At 44.4% G+C, this 18892-nt stretch overlaps 1 protein-coding gene across 1 annotated transcript in view; it reads left to right on the forward strand.

Moving 5' to 3' along the window:
- Positions 1 to 2047: 2047 nt before the first annotated feature.
- The window catches only part of T265_15301 (hypothetical protein), a gene marked incomplete at both ends in the record, with an annotated part of 18844 nt that continues 1999 nt past the window's right edge, over positions 2048 to 18892 (forward strand). The window contains 10 exons of the mRNA XM_009177472.1: positions 2048 to 2134; positions 2175 to 2276; positions 2310 to 2434; positions 2474 to 2553; positions 2597 to 2739; positions 5139 to 5357; positions 11134 to 11441; positions 13726 to 13996; positions 15672 to 15892; positions 16444 to 17007. Of these exons, the coding sequence (XP_009175736.1) occupies positions 2048 to 2134; positions 2175 to 2276; positions 2310 to 2434; positions 2474 to 2553; positions 2597 to 2739; positions 5139 to 5357; positions 11134 to 11441; positions 13726 to 13996; positions 15672 to 15892; positions 16444 to 17007 (2120 nt within the window). The remainder of the gene's footprint in view (positions 2135 to 2174; positions 2277 to 2309; positions 2435 to 2473; positions 2554 to 2596; positions 2740 to 5138; positions 5358 to 11133; positions 11442 to 13725; positions 13997 to 15671; positions 15893 to 16443; positions 17008 to 18892) is intronic.

The following is an 18892-nucleotide window of genomic DNA, read 5'->3' on the forward strand; positions in this document are numbered from 1 at the left end:
ACGCCTGAACTAAAGCTGCCAGAATACGCGATAAGGAGAAGAAAGAGGACCCTAAACACGGCTGTATTGCCAGGACAAACATACAGAGCTCCTGCGTAAATATATAGGATGACTAAAGGACCGAATACGGTCGTTCACTTGTTTGTTCTGTACAGCCAGTGGCGGCGTTCCTGCCGGGATCAACTTCACACCTACTCCGCTGGTCGCCATGGTAAGCTCCACCAACGCATCTGTCATCTGGAACGTGTGGAACCGATGATGATCCTGAGGACGCGTCGTTCTCTGCTGTGCTTTTTCATATCTGGATGCGTCCCGAAGTTTACAAATTTGCCCAACCACTCTCAGCGTTTCACACCAAACAACAAGTCCGATTATGGTTGTTCCTATAAAGATAAGATAGATGGGACCGATAAGCTTGACTGGCGTACCGTCGGCCTTAGAACGTTTTTGGAAGAAAATTCAGGAGCATTTTCTCATCCCATTTTAACCTTGCTCGACAAACCTCATCTTAAGGATTACAGTGCGAATGGTTCGGGGACGGTATTCGACCAAAACTTGCATTATCGGCCAAAAGCATGGCGGAACCAGATATCTGTTATTTCATCAACAACTCAATCTGGCTTTTGTTCGAGGGTGTACTTCCAGCACAGTCAATAACTACTTAAAAGTTTGCACGGGAAATATGGAGGGCCTTGAACAAAAGTGTTCCTGTGATTTAACAATTTTAATTCCCCCCACACGTACACTGGGTTTCCTCGGTCGTTGGCTTGTTCGCTGAGCTGGGCAATTCGATTGCAAATCGAGGTGACATCATCAGTGCATTATATGGGAGCGTAGTGGTGCGTAGCGGTGGGTAGTAGTGCGTTGAGTAGTGTTACGTGCATGTTAATATCGTTCAGCTGTAGCACCCTTTCGGTGCCTAACTGCCATGCCACCCAAAGGTTGCATGAGGGCTGGGATACTGCCAGGTTGCCCAAGCCTAGACAGGGGAAGTCGAGTGGCAGAGGTCGGGTTCGAACCACGGACCTTCCGGTCAGTAAATTCGCGCTCTAACCACTTGAGCCATCTCGCCCCATGTTAATATGCGTGCTGCTAGCCGGAGATGACCTTTGATCGCGATTAGTTGTTCGGTCGGACGGTTTCATTGGTTGCTCTGTTATCATGTGTCCTCATTGGTTTCTTTTCACCAACTCAAATTTGCCCGGCTGAAGGATTGGTCCGTGACACTGGTATAACACCAGTCTAAGCGGTACGTTGCTGCCAGTCATCAGTGATGATGAATAAGCAATGTACCGAGGTGCAATGGCAGGCGATCGTTGCAGGCGGGAATCAGATATAGAGATGGCCGCACTATTTGGCCTAAATACAATCCGTATCGTGAGTTAACAGTCAAATGATTAGCTCAAGACATATACAATAATAAACTGCCTATTCGGCATAGTAAGTCCGGTAAACACGTACTGGCCTTTACCCAACCGTCCCAATACCTTCTGATTCTGAACATCGCGTGATTGGTAGACATTCAGTGAAGATTCTTCTAAAAAGCTAGTCCCCACTCATGAAGGATAAGTACCAAAAACTGAGGGTTGACTGAGCAGTCTGGACTAAGTTCGAACCGCCAACCTTGAACTCAAGGGTGCCTGCACTAACTTCTTTACATGAGCTTTCTGTTTTTCGAAGAGTGTCCTTGCAGTGTTTTACTACGCTTTCCGGCAATCAAACCATGTTATCTTGTCTGAACCATACCTGTCAGCTGTTCGTTTCAGACAATTCCCTATCTTTTTTTCAGCGGGCGAAATGTCCTTTCCGGGTTGTGTCACCCCCCGCGCTGCTACCGGAGGCAAATTTTCTGCAAAATATTCAGCGTTTTTTACGTCAACCGGTATACCTACTCTAGACGTCCTCATTGGTTTGTCCATGACTCATCTGTGATCAGATTTTAAAGGTGGCGGTGTTGCTGCAGGCAGTATAATCCTTATTGGTAGTGTTCATATATTAGTGGTAATATTTTGAAGATTCTGACTTTCATGGGACATACACTAATCAGCTGATTCAATTATTTGTTGCGGAATCAGTCGCTTCAGGACATAGTTTATTCTACGCTGCGAAAAACAGCCTCACTAGCGTGATTTCCGTAGGAATATTAGTTCATGCTTACTGATTTGCACCCATAGACACTACCAGACGTTGCCGAAGAATCGGAGCTCCAAAATAATGCAACAGATAAAAATGATCTTAGAATTGCTTGGCGTTACAAGACGGTGGGAAACAATGAGGTTCGTTCGGCTATCTTATAAACTTCCTTATAGAGCCCAAGGATGTCTGTCCCTAATTTTGGTCATCATTTTGATTTATCAAAGCGAATGAACTCGGCAGACCGCATTAGAGACTGGAACATTCTGCTCCAGGATTTCACACCGGACTCTGAGTCACCGTAGCTGGTCCGTTTCGACTTACTGTCTTCTTCACATAGTCTTCAGGGCAACCTCACTCGCCTCCTTAAAGAACTTCGCAGTTTTTCATCTGGAAAATCTGGAAGTGTACAACGGATCGGTAAGATTGGGACCAATTGGTCGATAATCTAGTTTGATTCAAGTACTAAGCAATCTCCTCTCGACCACATGGGGATTCTGCTCTGGTTCCTGCCTCTTTGATCGATTGGCCCTTCAGTTTTTCGCCTCACTTCGTCTTTTGATGCAAAATACCCTCCAGGTTGCGCTTATAACTCTACCACCGCTGGTATGTTGTCCTAACAATTATGTTACTACGTTTATCCAGGTTCTACCGCATAACACCTATGTAATAGAGCTTGTCTTGTCTTTTTGCTTCTGGTTGAGGGAAATGCATGTGTACGTTTGACCAGTTATGGATGGGTCAGGGAACTTTAGTTTACTGTTGATTTTGTTTACATGGTTTACGCTTGATCATTGACGGCAATATCTGCATACACCTCGAGTAGTTTTTGGTTTCTAGCGGCACACACTGTCGCTCTGTATTCACTGATAATTCGAACCGCCCTAAGCATCTTCGCCTGACCACCACAGTATCAACACTTTGAATTAATAACTTGAACCCTATTGTCCGATTTGTGAACCGTTGCATTCAGCGCTCTTGGAGTATACGACTGTTGTTGTGATTTATCAAAGCACATCCTGTACGGCTTATTCTTAAAACAATTGTTTATATATCCGCAGCTTATGGATACCCCACTCCAGCCTTCGGGTATCTCGTCCGCAATTAAGTGTTTGGCGAGTGACACTAACTGAAAGGACTGCTGCGTTTTTCATAACGGACTAACCGACAATTCGTAACTGACTACACATCAGGTAAAATGGTGTCCTGGAGTGGCCCTGCTACTTTACATCTTTACTTGAGTCTTTCGAAGAAACACTCCTTTGAATTTCGTGTCTCTGTTGCACTGACACTCAGTATCGGCTAGCCTAAGGTAGTTTCACTTCAGAAATCATTGGTGGATGTGACGCGTATTCCGTAGTCCTCTAATTTTATTTCTGGGTGGATGTTGTGAACAGGCTCCTAGCTTATTGGCGCTCCGCCAGGCCACTTAACCCCCAAGTGGCAGTATGGCCTATGGGTCAAAAACAGCAAAATAGTCAGTGGAACATATGGTGTGCAATATTAAGCCTATTTATGGCATTCAACGCAAACATAACGTATCATCAGTCATGATGAACTACTCTCTCACTGGGTCGGTCAAGTACGTATCTTTCGGCTACAGACGTGTCAGACGCTAAATGATTTCTCTTACTACTGTTACTGACTTAAATGTTACCGTTTTCAGGTGTTGGTGAAATCAAAGTGTCTTAACCAGTTCCAAAGACCTTATTGGGTTACGATGCTGTCGTGCGTCGAATCAACTTAGGAGAGAACATTGCTTGAAGCTTGGGAAATCTAACGAAATGGCATCCCATAATTCCTTTCTTCGGCTTCTGTTTCCTGGTTGTCTAGAGCGTTTTACTGCGGCTATTTTAGCAGCTATATCGACACATAGAGACACATTTGTTCAAACATTCATTGGTCGACAACACGAAATGCTACCATGTTAAGCTTAAACAGTTTCCAGGTTACTATCTTTATTAGGAACTACCCGCTGTCAAGTAAATCCGTCTTAGGTAAGGGGCTTAGACTCCGTAGTCATTTCGCAACGCACAGCCTTATTGCGCGTGCCTCCAATGATGTTCTGATCAAGCCTTTCTGAGGATAGAGGCTTCGGTGTTTCTAACGCCGGATAACTTTCAGCTGTCCGTTATCTTCAGTAATGTACGATCTGCAGTCCTCTGCAGAAGGTACTCATCAAGATCGGGTGAAAAAGTGGATTGTCCTCTTTATGCCCCTGCGGCTTTCGTGTTACACTTGAGAAGCACCAATGCTTGAAGCTAGTGTTGGTAATATTTATGATGGTCACCACATGAGAATTTTTTCCTCAATTGATAGAATATCATTGTAGGAATATGTGTATTCCATTTGTCTCGGAGCGATTAAACAACGTTGCAATAGGTTTAATTATTCTCCAAACAAAGTCCCAGATAAGCGGCCTTTGAACTTCTTGCCATGGCTGGGATATTGTATAAAAAACTTGCTCTACAGCGCCTAATTGAGGCACACACTCTGAAGCTATCGAAATACTAAAGACCACTCCAATTTGGCCTTTGATCCCTCTGGGTCCAGCGTCCTGCTTTCGAAGGTCAAGGTGAGTACCGAAGGTTGCTTGGGACATCCACCTCAGTTCCCTGAATCTGCCTGTGAATGTCATCAGTTTCCATTAGGATTCCATGCTTTCCTAAGCCTTTTGGCACATCTTTCAAAAGCGTGTACCTAGATACGATCGCCGCAACCACACGAAATCCCCCGTAAGATTTGACTCCATGAATGGTTTAACTACTCGTCTTTGCAAGTCAGGGTCGCCAAGTCTAGCCGCGTGCTGCTCGGATAACCCACCGAGTAGATAGCACAGGTTCTGGAGAATGCAGCGCTCTTGTTCTTCCTACAGTGCCGTGGATAGGCTGATTGTAGGACAGTGTGATGTTTCCAGCTTTGAATACCGATCCCAGTCTTTTCACCTTTGTTTCCTTCGCTACAAATACTTGTATCGTATGCAATTTTTGATTTCGTTCCTCTAGCAACCTAGCCTCCTCTGCCGCCTGCGTCACTATGCAGACTATGTATTTTCAGTCACTGGATTCGACAGCGTGGAAGCAAAGAATCCACTTTATGAAGAGTATAATGGTTTGATGAATGTCATCCAGCTTCCCTGGATAGGTGGTGGGTTGGAGCCGGTGGGGAAACCAACAGCCCTCGAATGGGCCTTCAAAGTCAAACGGCGGCAGTTCACTGTGCAGGTGAGTACGCACCTTTTCAGTGCAATAGTCGATACGTTCGTCGGCTTTGTTTTGGTTATATGGCACGCCGTCGAAAGTCGATACCCATTCGCATTGGAATACTGTCTTGTGTTTGCAAGAGGCACTGTAAAGGCACTTTCCTTGCCATTATTCTGTTCACTACACTTTCAAAACGATGGAGCGACACTACTCGCAGTTCTCTTCGTTGCAAGTTGCATAAGTGTGACTTGTTCAGGGGACTCTGAATTTCGTTCCTTGGAATCAGATTCACCACCGACCAGAGGGCAGGGTTCAAGGCCTTCCAGACGTACCAAGGGGATGTGTGTGTATACATGTGGTCCACACTTCATAGTCTACCGTGCAATTACATAACGAGAGCACGAGATAAAGTTTGCGCAGGTTTTTTATCCGTTGAGTCAGTGTAGTCTGCTCAAGCATGATTTATTTGTGACAGGTTTTTTGTACACGTCAACACTGTAGATGCTTCAAAGGCTTTCTAATCAAAACCATCACGGTATGTACTTAGATGTTAGTTTCGTCCAATCTCTCGTTGAAGTGAGATGTCGTCGACCAAAACATGTCGAACCAGTTAACTTTGTGCGAGATTAGATCAGCCCATAGTGTGTTAAGAAAGTACGTTTGCTGGCAAAAGCAGCTATTTATCTCTAAGCCATGCACGAGGGTTACCTCGATGCAGCTGCCACAATTTTGATGACCAGAAAACGGGATTAAGGGGGATTGGTGGTGACACCTTAATTCGTTAATTACACTGAATCGTTAAAGTTACCTGAAGGAATGGGAATCTAGACAGTTGAAGATTGAAGGCGATGGCTTCGTTCAAGTTCCACTGAGTCCCTTGAGAGTTTGTGTTTAGGGAATCCAGCGAAACTGTTCGTTGTCTTCAGCCCGTCGTTCAACATTCTGATGGCGAATTACAGATACATTCTTTCTGCGAATCGTTTCTACGACTCGTACTTTTTAGTCAGCCGATAGAATCAGATAACGTAGAGTGCGGCATTTTCCTACCGTTAGTGGTTGCTCCATCTCCTGGGCTTTCGTAGTCCGCCACTTCTCCGTATACTCCATTCGGCTCTTGAAAGATCCACGTCTACCATCGTGGTCGCTACTTTTGATATGTTTTCTTCTTCCCTTCCTCTTTCTTCTACAGTACCTTCACTTGCCTCCCTGTTTATCCGAATCTGCCTCCCGTTCCAATGCAAATGAACCTATCCTTTCGTGCGTCGCTGCTTCCCGAACGGATAAGTCTGACATTGACTTTTGAATGACTAACAAATTGTCCATATTCGTATAGAAATCGAGATTTGCAGACAAATAAAGTTATCCTCCAATATACTTCGTTTTTCTGTATTCCGTATTTTAAATTGTTTGCATTCCGAGTCTTACACGATATAGTCTTGATCTTTTACCTCAAGAACACTCCGAATTTGTTATGATTTAGGCGTTGCTGAGTGTAAATTCTGGGAATTAGCTTCTGACTGAATAAGGGTAGAACGAGTTTAGTATGCAGTGCTGATTTAGAAGACCGAGTTTATCCTTGTGCAATCAACTGCAATCTTAGATGTTTCTCAAGTATGGTTTCAGGATACTAACGGTTGTGCGAGGTCTCTATATTTATCAGAGATTAGACCGGTCCGTGAGGAGAGTCGCGTTTGAGATTCAGAGCGTACCGCCAACACAATCGTGAATGCCTCTGGAAACCGAAAGCAGGAAACCTTTGGTAAATATAAAGCAGTCTGGGGAGGCAAAACAGAGACAGATTGTTCGGATTCTAGAAAGGGAGTGAATAACCCTGGAGACGCTTCTCCAATCCAGTTATTGGATCCAATCCAATCACTGAGACTGATAGACAGGTCATTATGGCGTACTCCGCCCTCCCGACATCAAAGCACATCCATTTGGTTTCACCAAGGGTCCATGGTAGTTGATTAGATGTATTTAGCGTACGCTAAAAAGTAACTAGTAGAGCAACGACGTGTGCACTCATCACTTGTTTTTATAGATGGTATGGTTACTCTGCTGGTGTAGCAGCTTCATACTATTGCTAACTTTCCGACTTTTTTGCAGTCGATTTCTGATTAGTCATTCTGTTTCAGCCTTCTTACCGTGGGAAATTGACGCCATTCCCTCATGGCATATTTACCAGATAATTCTGCCCAACATTTGTCCTATCCCAGTGATATGGAATCAGCAGAAGGTCACCTCGGTATTGCCCATGAATCTGGTTATCCAACGGAAATTCCAACTACTGATATATATCAAACTGGGGGGTATTGGCTTACCGGTACTCAAATAATGAATGGTGTTTTCCCATCAGATAACGTGGCTGATGTTGCATTCGATCCACTTGAGGAATTGGTTTGGTGCATCACCAGAATGGTATGTCATAATGACTTTTTCGTAATGACTTTGTTCAAGATGCTCAAGGTGTGATTAGGTAGGTTCATATCGATTCACTATAGGGGTGAGATGGCTCAACTGATTAGAGTGCGAATTTACTGACCGGAAGGTCCCTGGTTTGAACCCGACCTCTGCCTTTTGACTTCCCCTGTCTAGGCTTGGGCAAACTGGCAGTATCCTAGCCCTCGTACCTCTTTCGTCTGGCATGGCAGCTAGGCACCGAAATGGTGCTACAGCTGAATGATTTTTTTTATCGATTCACTACATATAATACATACACTAGATATGTGGCTTTTTCGCAATCGTGCTAGTAATAAGACACGTGGACTGAAACACATTTTGCTTTGCACTGGTTGATTTTGGTGTTCTAAGCTTACCGATTCAATTTTACTGACGATCTTATGATATTCACATCTGTGACACTTTCCCGAAAGCTTCGTAGCCTACTCCTGTTAGTGCCAACAACGAAGCTGAAAGGTATTCGTTTTCTTCGGTAGGAAATATGCCCGTGGGCTAGAAAATCCCGTACTCTCTGAATGGGGTGTTTGAACTCGTCAGTTCGGAGTTTTGTAGGAATTTGTCCAATGAGCGAACTCTTCGAGGGAAATGGTCGGGAGCGCCATACCAAAGTCATATTTTCAGACTGTAGTCACATCAGTTATGAGTAGCTTCTACATCGCACCACGCGATTCCCCCGGATAAATGTGCGTTAACTGTTCACCCTGAGAATACACCTGATAGTTGGTTGTACTTTATTGTCGTATGTTCAATCTATACAGGGCTCTACGTCGCTGAAGGTCGTCTTTTATCTTTCACGCCAGATAGCCTGGCAAAGTATATTCACCCTATGATTTGGTCGATCTTTTCAATCCAGCTTATTTGCACGTTGTGCTCTCTAGTTTTACTAGCTACCTAGAAAACCGATGACGTGCAGTGTATCGTGAAGTATTTCCACAAACGAACAAAATAAAAATTTCGGTTTTGGCACCCTTTTGTTGCATATCTACCGTGTGGCTCGAAGGATTCTCGGGCTAAATTACTACCAGGTTTTCCAAGCCTAGACAGGAGCAATGGAAAAGCGGGAGTTGAGTTCGAACCACGGAGCTTTCGGCCGCTAGCTTTTTGTTTTGACCGCTGAGCTATCTCCAGCTCGAGTGCTTACGTAATTGGACGTGAAACCCGTATTACCTCATCCTTCGTACAGCTATCCGAACTACTGTGCGCTAGTTGTCTCCGTCTTTGCCCGTGCTTCAGTGAACAATCACTCGTGGGATTTGATCTGGCAGTTTAGGTCTCTGAAAGGACAGAGTTCAGGTCTAGAGACGAATGAATAGGGTACCTAAGGTTCCACAGCGAAGCTGTCCAATTTGTCTAGATGATCAATTTTGGCCGGTACGGGGTCTCAGAAGGTAACTGTCAAGATTGTTAATTTAATTTAACGACTAGAAAGATCTTCCCACCTTTGTATAGGCGTGAAACCCGATTTTCATGTGCATACCAGTCCACTAAGAATAGGGTAGATCAGGTCAAGAGCATTCCGTCTTAACAGTTACTGAAATGTGAATTGTCAGAGCCATGTGAATTAATGTGAAAAAACTTGGAAGGCTACTAATTGGTTTCAATGGGTAAAGCTGTAACAGAGAAAGATGTGTGATCATTTATGGTGGACGTTGATCAGGTATGAACAACTGTTCAAACAGATTCCTCGGTTTAATCTTTTTTATAAGCCTAATTAGAGACGTACACTCATTTTTGACTGCATGCTGCTTACATCTGGTTCTGTGAACTCGGGTATGGAAATCGATTTTAAGTGATACTATGCTTGTGCTTTCGCATCAAGTTAATACAGCTCAAAGCTGTTTATTCGGGTACTCAGCCGTTGTTAAGCTCGCTTTTCATTATTCTCTACTTGCTCTACAATTCGCTTCGTTATGGAATAGCTGTGTGGTTATTCAATGGTTGCAATGAATCTGTGCCTAAATCACTAAGTATGTGTTCGGCTAATTAATTTACGTATGCCCAACCCATCGATCGGTTGTTTATCTGCCACATGATTTACGTTACCTTTGTTCATCCTCTCAGAGGCATCTAATTGATTAGATTCTAATTACGAAGGATGAAACCTCCACCAAATTTCGATTGTCTGAATTGAACTGGATTCGACTGTCCCCAAATTCAATGGATATGCTTGTGTTGGTTTTTTCTAGCACAAACTTCACCTTTCTGCTTTTCGTATACTACAGCCGCATTCAGTTGAGTAACGGTATGATATATGAGATCTTCACAACACGTTTCCTCAACTGTTCCCAACACATCCTCTATTGAGTTTATAGCTGGACTGTGACTTAAAAATTTAGGGCGAATGGGTACGATTCTTTGAGCTAAATCGAATTGTTCGATGTTTTATTACCTACGAATACCACGTGTCCCTGATACCTTATCGGGTTCGTAGGTTGCAACGAAATGTTGAATGCACTACGGTACGTTACAGCTGATTGATATCATTCGGTATTGGCATCAACTGGCAAAATCATTACACAGACCACTGCGGATTCACTTTCTTTTGTTTCCACTTAGTTACTGCTTGTAGTTTTCCCTTCAGAAGCTCGTCCATCTAGATATTGGGGACAAAAGGGTTTTTTGCTAAGTTACCCCCCCCCCCCTACTACCCTAATAGTCCCGTTCTGTTGTGAGGTCATGGATGCACCATGTGTTTTTTGGTGATTTCCCCCCCCCCCCCCCATGCACTACCCTAATAGTCCCGTTCTGTTGTGAGGTCATGGATGCACCATGTGCACGAAAAGGGCACTCATCAATATGTTTTTCTCCACTTTGTAACCCTATTTCCAGAATGTACTGCATGTATGCACCTTAGTGCTGCCGATTTTTCACCAAGCAAGCTACTGTGCGTGGGACCGCATGGACATTGCCGTAATGTCCAGAAACCGTCAGCTTCCGTTTCCATTCTGGTTTTTAACACTGAGGCGAGTGTGTCGTATTGTTGCGTACGGCGAACGTAGTTTAGTTTTTAGCGTGCCAGCATATTTTTAGTGTCGAACAAAAAGGCTGTGAAAACCACCACAGCTATCAATAGTCAGATTGCCTTTAACATCAACCTGTCGATTTGCCACTATCGCAGCATTAACTAAGCGCCACGAGTTTGCGTGTCGCGATCTTATTTAACCTTTCTGAGGCCGTCCAATCAGTCTATCAAAGGTCCGTCTATTTGTTCGAAAGACAACTTGATGTCACCCTTTGCGTGACTTTTACTGCAATACACATCGTTTCGTGTCCTCTTTGACCGGTCGACATGATTATTCCTCCACTTTGTGAGTTGTAAAACCCGTTTTTTTTACAGCTATTGGCTTTGAACTTGGGGCAGTTTGACATGTTTTTATCTACCAGTGTATCTTACTATATTATCATGGTATTTCTGTTTTCATTCAAGGGACAGCTGACTGCGTTCTTTTCTGTGTCTCTCGAGCGGTACATCACCACAAACATACCACTTCTATCAAACACGTACATGGATGAAGGTGGGAGTCATCTGGGCGAACTAAAGCAAATTTACCCATCACCGCGTCCACCTGAGCATGCTGTGTACATGCTCGCCAGCAATGCACTCCATGCCTATACAAAATTCGGCCGTCCCATTACCTGCGCTGTGTGAGTTGCCTAACTTCGAACATAGTGTTCACACTTCTGTTCAACTATTTTAGGTAATTAAGGTGCGCCACATCACCAGCCCCAAAGAGGGATTCATTTGAAGGAAGACCACTGTTCTGGGGGCGCTCTAAACAGCGCTGTTTAGTTACAATTTAGTGGAGAATCTTATCAAAGAGGCTGGATCCCTATTTTCTTATGTTGGCCTCGTTTACGGGGCACACCCGTGTGCTTTCTCGTCATCCGGATATGAAATTGTGATGATGCAGTTCAAGTCTGGGTCGAGTCGTATGCTGTTGTTGTCATCATATGTGGTGTTCTCGCTGGTTAAAGTGTTGTACCGATGTCACTTTATCTAACCACCTAGAGTGATAAATCTTTTATGTGGTCGAAATGTCGAATGTGTGAACAAAACGGGCTCCTGGAATATGTCCACAAGTATTCAACGCGCGTTTCAGTTGTGTCCGGGTTTACCCCTATACAAAGGATGTGTGCCACTGCTTCGTTGTCTTGACATGTAAGCCACAAACGTGAAACTTGACGAAGGGGACGAAACCAGTGCAAGGCGTCGTCGTCAGCTTTGAGAGCTAATCTCATGGCTCGTGACTGAACACCAGCCTTACAAGGCAGAAGGAAAATTGGTACACGACCGAACCAGGATTTGAAGAAATGACAACCAGTACCGTTAGCATGTTCCTTTTGTCGCGTTTGTCGAGGAGGAAATTATTTTTGCAAGTCTATTCAGATACGTAAAGGACTACGGACTGACTTATTAGCATTGTTCGAGTTACACTTGCCGAAGTATTCTGCTCCAGTAGTGCCTCAGTTTCGGTTTCTCACGCTACTATGGTGCTACTCATAAGTTGGCCCTTTATGACCGTTCTTTTTCGTTTCGACTATTTTTATTCTCCACATATGTTGCACGTTCTTGGGAGAGTAAACGTTTGGAACTCTTTTCAGCCTGACGCTAATCATCAGGCAATTTTCTCCGTTCGCTGATCAGTGAAGGAAGCTCCATTGTATTCTGGTGCAATTTTCATCTCAATCATTGATCAGAATTCGTTCAAGATACTACTTGTAACGGTTTGTTAGCATATTGTAGTCTGAATCTGTTATGCATTTGGAGATCACTGTCAACTCCGTTTCTTTCCATTATCGAGGAGGAACCCCCCTAAAGGATTTTGTGTTTTCCACCCTGTTTATTAAAGCTTGTGTAACACAACTTGAGTCATTTTTCACCTGCTTGAAGCACACAACAACAAAAACTTGTAGGCGTCAAAATTATTACCGTATAAAATTGAAAAGGCGCATTCGCAAAATACATTCATTTGCACAACAATTTGGTTTTAGCGGAAGGGTCAACCGCATCCTAGCAGAATTCCTCGTTTACGATATTCTTCGACTAACTGTGCTGAGCGAAGACCGCTTCGTGTTCCAGTTGGTGCGGAATTCGAGATACTGCAGTATATTTTCGTGATGGAATACTACTCATAAAGTTGATGAAGATGAGGCTCACGAACAACTTCGCCTTTTTTGGGCTTATCAGCTAGGTGTCGTCGTTAGCCTTATGTTCTACTTGAACCTACAAAATTCGTGAGTATCGTATCCATTAAATTGGGAGACAGCCTCTGGCAGTGAGTTGAAAAATATTCTAAACGAGAAATGGCTAGATCTTGAGATAGCTCGGTTTTTAGGGGGCGAGTTACTGGCCGGGGGAATCCATGCAAAGCTGAAACCCGGCATTTCAGCTGCTCCTAACTAAACTTAGGAAACCTAGCAGTATCCAAGGCATCGTGCGTCCTACGATGGCATGGCAGCCAGGCACCAAAAGAAGGTTGCAGCTGAATCGTTTTCATATTTTTATTGTTTAAAAACGAGAAATGCAGTTGGGACTCAGTTGATCATCCCGTTAGGACCAAACTACAAGTGAATGTATGTCGCGAACGGCTTCCAATTTCAGTTAAAGTCGAACATAAGGTCGACGGAAACCCAGGGACTGCCTAATGAGTCCCAAGAACGAAGAACGGGCTGTCGAAGCGTTTCAAGGAACCTGATGGGTAGTGTTCTATCAAGTAGCATTCTAATATATTCAACTGTCTGTGGATGAAGTTTTGGTGCGTACTATGTGTTAATGGTGTGTCCGCTTTCTGTGTTAGCTGTGTGCTTAATTAGGCTCGCGGTTATGATTTTTATCCATGCGTTATTCGTTGTCCTCGTCCTCTTCGCACTTCTAACTGACATATTTTCCGGATCTGGTCCTCGATTCTATTCGGATACATCATTGCAGTAATAAATTGATGGTCGATCTGGAGTGTCTAACTGTCACCGGCCCGACTGGCGCAACCCCCGGCTTGGGTATGGGTGGCGGCGTATGGGGAACTGCAAACGAGGCTGAGTTTTGCCGTATATTTCTTGGAGGGTTGCAGCCAAACATACTAGAGCTCGATGCTTTGGATCGATGGGGTGAAGTGATTCGCACCATAGACGTTGGTCTTGGCGGTTCTGTCGTTCTCAGATCTTTCAGCTCCGGAATGTGTGCCGGAACCACGAATGGGAAAGTACGTGCCTTTGTTTTCCGGCTGAATGACTGTGATATATGATATCGATATATCTGACCTAGAGAAAACTTTTTCAGCTTTCAGATTTCATGTGCAATTGATGGAAGTGTTTACTTGTGGCTCAGTCATTATAACGAATTTTTTATTAGTTATTCCCACATCCTCTAGTTAGTATGATTAGTCCAATATAAGGAAACATTGAACTTCAGGTCCTCCCTTGCCTTAGCTCGTCAACAGTCACTCTATTTGTATTCATCTCGACTAATAACATATTATGCTCACGACTATTATCACTACTGAATACCTCCGAACAGCGTTTGGTCAGGCGTGATAAAAGACGTCGAAAGGATTGCTCTCAACTCCACGAAGACAATGTAGCCCGGAATTCGGTGTCGTTTTCCGACATCAGTGGTCGAATTTCACCGGCAGCTCAGTAAGCCAAAAGGTACCTCAGGCCTTGGCGAAATACACTCATCTGGTTTCGATGGGAGACTCACCTGGAACCCAGCTGATTCTATCGTTTATGAGGTTTTTAAGCCATTGAATGTACTGCACCAAACCACCTCGGGTTTCGAAATAAAAAGCAACATAAACGAGAGATTCAGTTGGTTTCCAGGTGAGTCTCCGGTCAAAACCAAATTGGTATGAAAATGAGTGTATTTCGCTAATTTGGTGCAATCGGGGTTGAGGGAAACTCGGGGACTGCTCTTACCTGTTGAGCCCCAAGAAGGACGAAACCGGTCGTGGGCTGTGGAAAAGTCTTCAGCAGCCTTGTAAGTAATGTGTTACGTCTATACCCCAGGCCTTGTTTTCGCTTCCTTGAAACGCTGTCAGATAATCGGATCAACTCTAATGAAAATTCTTCGATGCGTCTGTTCTCCAAAGGACTGCGTTTGGATCCAGCATCCTCGCTAGGGCTATTTATGTTGTCGGGTGCGCCATTACACTTGGAAGCGCATGTCCCATGTCAACTGCATTTAGGATATTTCCTTCTACAATTCTCCTTGCTATTCACACGCACCATTTCTGTTCTGGTTTAACGGTGCTCCGATCGTGTGCCATTTGGCTCTTATATTCTGCATGGCGTCAATGTTGGGAAATTACCACACACTATTTTACTTCCTGGGTACATTAAGATTGATTAATCTGGTGAACTTTTGTCCTCTCTCTCTTATGGAACAGGTAATGGTAATCGACGCTCGAACACCAAACGGTATTGTTCGTGAACTAGACGCGCACACGGGTGAGATTTCGGACATCACAGTAGTCCCACACGGCTACACCCTAGTAACATGCGGTTGGTCTCGGCTGCAGGATTCGGGTTTGCGTATGGACAGGCTTTTGAAAGTGAGAGTGATTTGCTTTGCTTCATTGAACCTCTTCAGTTTTATGCCAAACCGCCAAATACTGTCAGTTTGGTTGTCTTGAATCACTGATTGCAATCAGTGATGTCTTCATGCAGACCAGTAGGCTATGTTAATTTCACAAACGTCGTATGATAATGGTAGCTTTTTTTTCACTGAATCGTGACTTTTACCTCATTTAAATTATTCTTGCATGTTAGTAGTTTTCAAGGTCTCACCTATTACATCTACACCACTCCCGGATAGACAATTACTACTGACGAATCGCTTATTCGTTTATCGATCGGCGTACCTTTCTCTCTGCCATTCAGGTCTACGATCTCCGCTCTGGGCGTGCTCAGGTTCCCCTTTCTGCCTCGCTGGATCCGTGTTTCGCTCGGTTTTTCCCGGGATGTACGGATCGGTTACTGGCTGCTTCACAAGCAGGCGGCTTCCAGACGATTCAATGGGGCACACGTGTACTCTCTCCCAACGATATCGGTCAATTGTGGCCGAGCTACGACCGGTTGGTTGCACTGGACATTTCGCACAAGTGAGCCAGTTTGGTGTACTTGTGTGTTCCCTATCAAACCCAGTTATTCAAATAAAACCTAATATCCGTTCGCGAACACAATTGTTATGAAACCACCACTGATATATTGTTCTAAGCAAGCACCGATAGAATTTGGGGACGTAGGAATATGCCTATGTGCATTTTTTGGCCATTAGCGTTGGCAAGTGTAGAAAGGTCGTCAGCCACATAAAAGTGCCGTTTAAAAATGAGCACCCAAGGAATTCATTATGGAGATGGAGTACTTAATTTACACATAAAAGCGTCTAATCTAACTACAGACCCTTTAATTTACCAAATGTCCACGCACGCATGGAAATACCAAACTATGATGTTCATCAGTGGTGATGCTTAGTATTGCTTTCTCTAGCTCTGGGCTATCTGTATTTGTTTTCAGCTAAGACAGCTCTGTATCAGTGACCACTGCTGTTCGGTTTTTTGTGGGCTCTATGATGTTCGGGTGTGGAAACATAGCTCAAGACTACATTTCTCGGTTAGCCTTACTTTCTAACGCCTACCGTCATTATTTTCAGTGCAAATGGATTGGTGTTCGGCACCGAAACGGGGCATCTGCAGCTCTATCTACGAGACATGAATATATGTCAGTTCAACGCAAATCCTTTGCCAACAGAGTTTGCCTCTCCGCTCGCAGAGAGCTTATGGCCAACAAACAACATCGGTAGTATTGCCCCACCATCGTATCCCCTTATGCTGGTGGACGATCCAGCCAATCCCTTGTACGGGACTAACCTAATGACACTTGGTAAAACAGCTGCCGAGGCCGTGGAACTACAGCTACTTGCCGCATCCCTTCACCAGCCGGCAGCTACTACTCCGGACAATTTACGTAATCCAGAAACATTTGACCTTGTTGAGCGTCGAAAAGCTGAGGCTGCCAATGAAGCCGTTTTGGTGGCCTACAAACCCGTTGAATATGATGACTACCGTTTTTCCTTTGCCAGTGTGCCTTTTGCTGCCAACCCGCCGCCCGTTACCTGCGAACTTACGAATATTCCAAAGGGTGTGCAAAAGCTTCAGAAAACTGAACCCTTTACTTCATCAGACTGGCCTGATGACCTCTGTGAACCCCGCGCGCGGTGAGCTAAAATCTCCGTTACCACGGGAGAATTTTCAATCATTTGTACCAGTATTTTTCATAGCGCTTTGTTATTCCGGATAGCAGTCACTAGAGTTGGTGTTAAGAGTTGGCCAGTTCGTTTGCATTCAATTTCAAACTAACGCCACGAGACTCCGTTTTTCGACTCGTGAATTCATAGGACGAGCATATCTTGCGTTTCAGCCAAACAGATTCTACCTTGGTAACTTCTTCAAGCATACTGTTGTAGACCACAGTCCCTTAATCCCTTCTTCTTACCGTGAACCCCGGTCTAGGTAGCCGCTTGATCGCCTGGTGCGCTAGGCCAAACCAGAAAAGCCAATGAACGTGCGAACCGCCTAATTTATTGATCACTGTCGTGTACAAGCGGTCAAAAGCGATACTAAGAATACAGCTCATCTGTCAAGGGTGGGTAAAGAACAACCAACGAAATCTGTTTAAACGAAAAACGGTTGTCCCATTGGCAGTTATGTAGTCCCGTTACATTCGGAGCTGGTCTGCCAACTTTGCTTCAAGTCATTTGATTGTTATCGCGAATAGATGATTATCCTCAAGTTTCTGAGATGTCTACATAGGTTGAGCTGGTTTGAACGTTAGATAGATACGTACAAGATAGACACGTACAAGTACTGTGTTGGTCAGAATAAATCTACTTTCTATAGAGGAGAATGTCGGTAGCTCAGGTGGCGTAGATGGTCGTTGGCTTGTTCGCTGAGCTGGGCAATTTGGTTGCAAACGTTTCATCACCAATCGAGGTGACATCATCAGTGCGTAGTTGTGCGTAGCGGTGGGTTAGTGGTTGTGCGTTCAGCGAACAAGCCAACGACCAGAATAAATCTATGTTCAGTATAACTGTGTAGTACGGACTAAATTACACATCGCATAACCGGTATAAAGTAGACGGTTACTACACACAGCAGGCTTCAGGTAAGGACATGGTACGGCGATATGTACATCTGGGATTTGTGAGAAAGCGGTTGTCTCCATCTAAGTGATCGGCACAAATTACTTAATATCTATCTGTCAACCTTGACAGCAACTTACTATCAAGTATGTTGTTTTTGACAGTGAGCTTGTTTTGGCTTATCCATTTCTACATCACTGGCATATTCAGGAAAACAAGAGTCCCGAAATCTACTCAGGATAACCTCTGGAAGTCTAATCACCAGTTAAGATGGAGAGTGAATTGTACGTGGTGATTACGCTTTATTCACATCAGCAGCACCTCCTGCCTTGACAAGGATGCCGCACTTCGCGTGCTTCCCAGATTGGACTAGACGATTCGGCTAGTATCGCCTTCTAACCATTATCGATGTGACTAATCTCTTTCCGACTGGTACTTGCGCGTCCGCGACTCATTTCATGCCCGTATTTAATGGTGATAGGAGCTCACATAATAGTAACTGCGTAATGTCCCCCGATCTGAACGTCAATTTACGCGCAGTCGAATGCTTTCCCAACTCAAACCCAAGGCGTCGGAAGCAAGTGCCACGGTATTCTTGAGGAAAAAGCAAAGCCTATTCGTTCGCGGGTCATTATACTTAATAGTAGTACATTCCACATGATGCAGTTGGGTAGACTAACGGCTAGACCAACAGTTTGACCGGTGGTTTGACTTCGCGATAACTTGCCACTCCGGTGAAGTAGCTTGATGAACAGGTGAGTGAGTTAGGCTGAAAACCGAGCTTTCTCGGGCGCCATGGCGTGGGTAACCCAATCCACTGTGTGCGCCCAAACACCGGAGCTAGTCGACAAACTGTCCGAGGACAGCTATAGTGGAAAAAAAGTTGTGTTGCGGGCGTTGGGCTTTGATTCCGTACACATCCAATCGAAAAATCAACATGCTGTACATTTGCAATCAACCT

This window comes from Opisthorchis viverrini (genome assembly GCF_000715545.1).
Source record: "Opisthorchis viverrini unplaced genomic scaffold opera_v5_426, whole genome shotgun sequence".
NCBI lineage: Eukaryota > Metazoa > Platyhelminthes > Trematoda > Opisthorchiida > Opisthorchiidae > Opisthorchis > Opisthorchis viverrini.